The sequence below is a fragment of the Pteropus vampyrus genome, unplaced genomic scaffold, assembly GCF_000151845.1.
Source record: "Pteropus vampyrus isolate Shadow unplaced genomic scaffold, Pvam_2.0 Scaffold1096, whole genome shotgun sequence".
In the NCBI taxonomy this organism is placed as follows: Eukaryota; Metazoa; Chordata; class Mammalia; order Chiroptera; family Pteropodidae; genus Pteropus; species Pteropus vampyrus.
In genome coordinates, this window is record NW_011889877.1 from 15914 (window position 1) to 18255 (window position 2342).

The following is a 2342-nucleotide window of genomic DNA, read 5'->3' on the forward strand; positions in this document are numbered from 1 at the left end:
GAGGGGAGTAGAGCAGTTTCGTGACTAAGGAATGGTGACTGTGTGGTTTCCAGGTCCTGTCAGTGAGCCACGGGGGCCCACATCTGTGTACACATTGGGGTGGTGAGCGTCCACTTACCGAGTGTTTCCTGCGTGTTGGTCACAGCGTTGAGTGCTGTGTACCCATTTCCGGGCACCTTCCCAATCCCGGGGCTTTCTCCATCATCCCCAGTTTGCAAATGAGGAACTAAGGTCCAGAGCGGTGGCACTTGCCCAAACCTCGTGCCGAATACGGAAAAGGGCAGAACGGGATTAAAACTCGGGTCCGCCCGAGGCATCACAGTGGCCTCTCGAAGGAGCTCGAGGGTCTTGGGAAGGGTCCCGTAAAGGGAGCGGCCCCGTCTCATCAGAGACTTCTCTTCTCTTGGCAGAAGTCCTCCATGGGCGGCGTGTTCAGGCAGCAGTCCGTCGAGGACAAAGAGGACAAGCCACCGCCACGGCAGAAGTTCGTCCAGTCGGAGATGTCCGAGGCCGTGGAGCGAGCCCGCAAGCGCCGGGAGGAGGAGGAGCGCCGTGCCCGGGAGGAGCGGCTGGCCGCCTGCGCCGCCAAGCTCAAGCAGCTGGACCAGAAGTGTAGGCAGGCCCAGAAGGCCAGCGAGGCCCAGGCGCAGGCGGAGAAGGAAGTGCCCCGGTCTCCAGGCACCGAGAAGGCGCCCCCACAGGAGAATGGCCCTGCTGTCCGCAAAGGTGAGCGCCAGGCCCTGGTCCCGCAGTCTGGAAAGCCTGGGCTGCCGTGTCGGCTGGCTCTGTTGGCATCTCCCCGGCTTCCTCGCACAGCCTGTGGCTCACAGCGAGATGGGACTGGGAGCATCCGTCGTTACGAGCTTCAGCCTGGCTCGAACGCCTGGGTTCACATCCTGTTTCAACTACTAAAACTAGGTGGCTGCACACCTCTCCGGAGCCTGTGTCCTCGTCTGTGAAAGGGGTGATCGTAGTGCGTCCCTCCCTGCGTGCTGAGGGGCCACGTGACGTAGCGTGGGAAGCCCCGTGCACAGCGACTGGGTGCAGGAAGCACGCGTGTGCGTACGGGCATGGCCACCAGCTTTGTCATTATCACAGTCACTGCTGTCAGCACGCCCCCTGCCCCACCGGAGAGGCAGATGCCGGAGGGCTTCGTGACGCACGGGGCCCTTTCACGGGGCGTTGAAAGGAGCCGGGCTGCCTGGAACAAGGCGTTCTGCTGGCATTGATTCTACGGGAATGGAGCACATGGCCGCGTGAGGGAGACAGTGTCTCGTAGCAGTTTTAAAGGATACGATCAGCTGTGCTCTTTGTGATTTTTCTTAAATCAGTTAAAACCAAATCCTTTTTAGGAGGGACGACGGGCCTGATGTTAGTTTCAGTCCCTGAAGGCTTTTCGGGGTGGTCTTGCTGGGGGTCTGAGTCACGGGACCCTTTTGGGCCGAGGAGCTTGGGAAAGTGGACCGCTGTGCTTCTGCAGATTTCCTTCCTCTGAGGGCTGCGTGAAGCCTGTGCCTCGTCTCACAGTCCTCGCTGAGACGGGCCAGTGGGGCGTCCAGGGAGTAGCTAGCTTTAGTGTGAGCATGGTCGGGGGATCCTGGTCCCCGGGGCAGGCCTGGGTGTCGGGTGCAGTGGAGGGTCCCCGCCTTTCTGTGAATTCCTCTGCGGTGCGCTGCTGGGTCCGAGAGGCGTGGCATCGGGCTCCTTAGCCCGCTCGCCCTCTGCAGTAGAACCGGGAACACAGACGTCCGTGACGCTTCAGTAATGCTGGGGAGGAAACAGGAACGCAGAGCGGGGACGAGGACGAGGCAGAGGGAAGGTGATGGGAGATCGCGCGGAGCACTTCCTGTCCGGTGCCGGTCTGAGTCCATCACGCGGATCACCTGACGCGATTTCTCACAAACGCACTGTGGGGAAGGCGCAGTTACGGGTGAAGAACTGGGCGAGGAGAGGCGTAATGACGCACCCGGTCGCAGCTTTGGAGTGTGATGTGTCGTGCTGTTCCGAGGATGGGTGTGTGGGCTGTTGCTGAGCTGGGGGCTGCTTTGTTTTACAGGGGTCCTATTTAATGAAACTTTTCCCACCTGAACTCAGTCCCCAGCTCCACCGCTGGCGCTGTGACCTCAGACAGTTCACCTAACCTTTGAAACCTCCTTTTTCTCTAAAGCGTTGGTGATGTGGGGAATCCACGAGTTCGTGCGTGTGAAGCATTTAGCATTGCGCCAGGGTTCGGGGTGTGAATAGTCTAGCGGGGGACCGGAAGTGCCAACGAGAAAAGGCGTTTGCTGTTTGTCTGGCCAAGCTTTCGTGAGCTCACTGGGGCCATTTCTCTGGCTATTTGT

The 2342-nt window shown here is 60.0% G+C and overlaps 1 protein-coding gene across 1 annotated transcript; it reads left to right on the forward strand.

Moving 5' to 3' along the window:
• Window positions 1-403: 403 nt before the first annotated feature.
• LOC105310100 (protein PRRC2B-like) lies at window positions 404-1946 on the forward strand. The gene is made up of 2 exons (XM_011386313.2): window positions 404-726; window positions 919-1946. Exons 1-2 carry the CDS (start codon window positions 420-422, stop codon window positions 957-959), a joined length of 348 nt encoding a protein of 115 aa, XP_011384615.1. The 5' UTR covers window positions 404-419; the 3' UTR covers window positions 960-1946.
• Window positions 1947-2342: the final 396 nt, after the last annotated feature.

Coding starts and splice junctions, on each gene's coding strand:
- LOC105310100 (XM_011386313.2), top strand. CDS start 420: ATGGGCGGCGTGTTCAGGCAGCAGTCCGTCGAGGACAAAGAGGACAAG. Junction 727..918: donor TGGCCCTGCTGTCCGCAAAG/GTGAGCGCCAGG, acceptor TACTAAAACTAG/GTGGCTGCACACCTCTCCGG.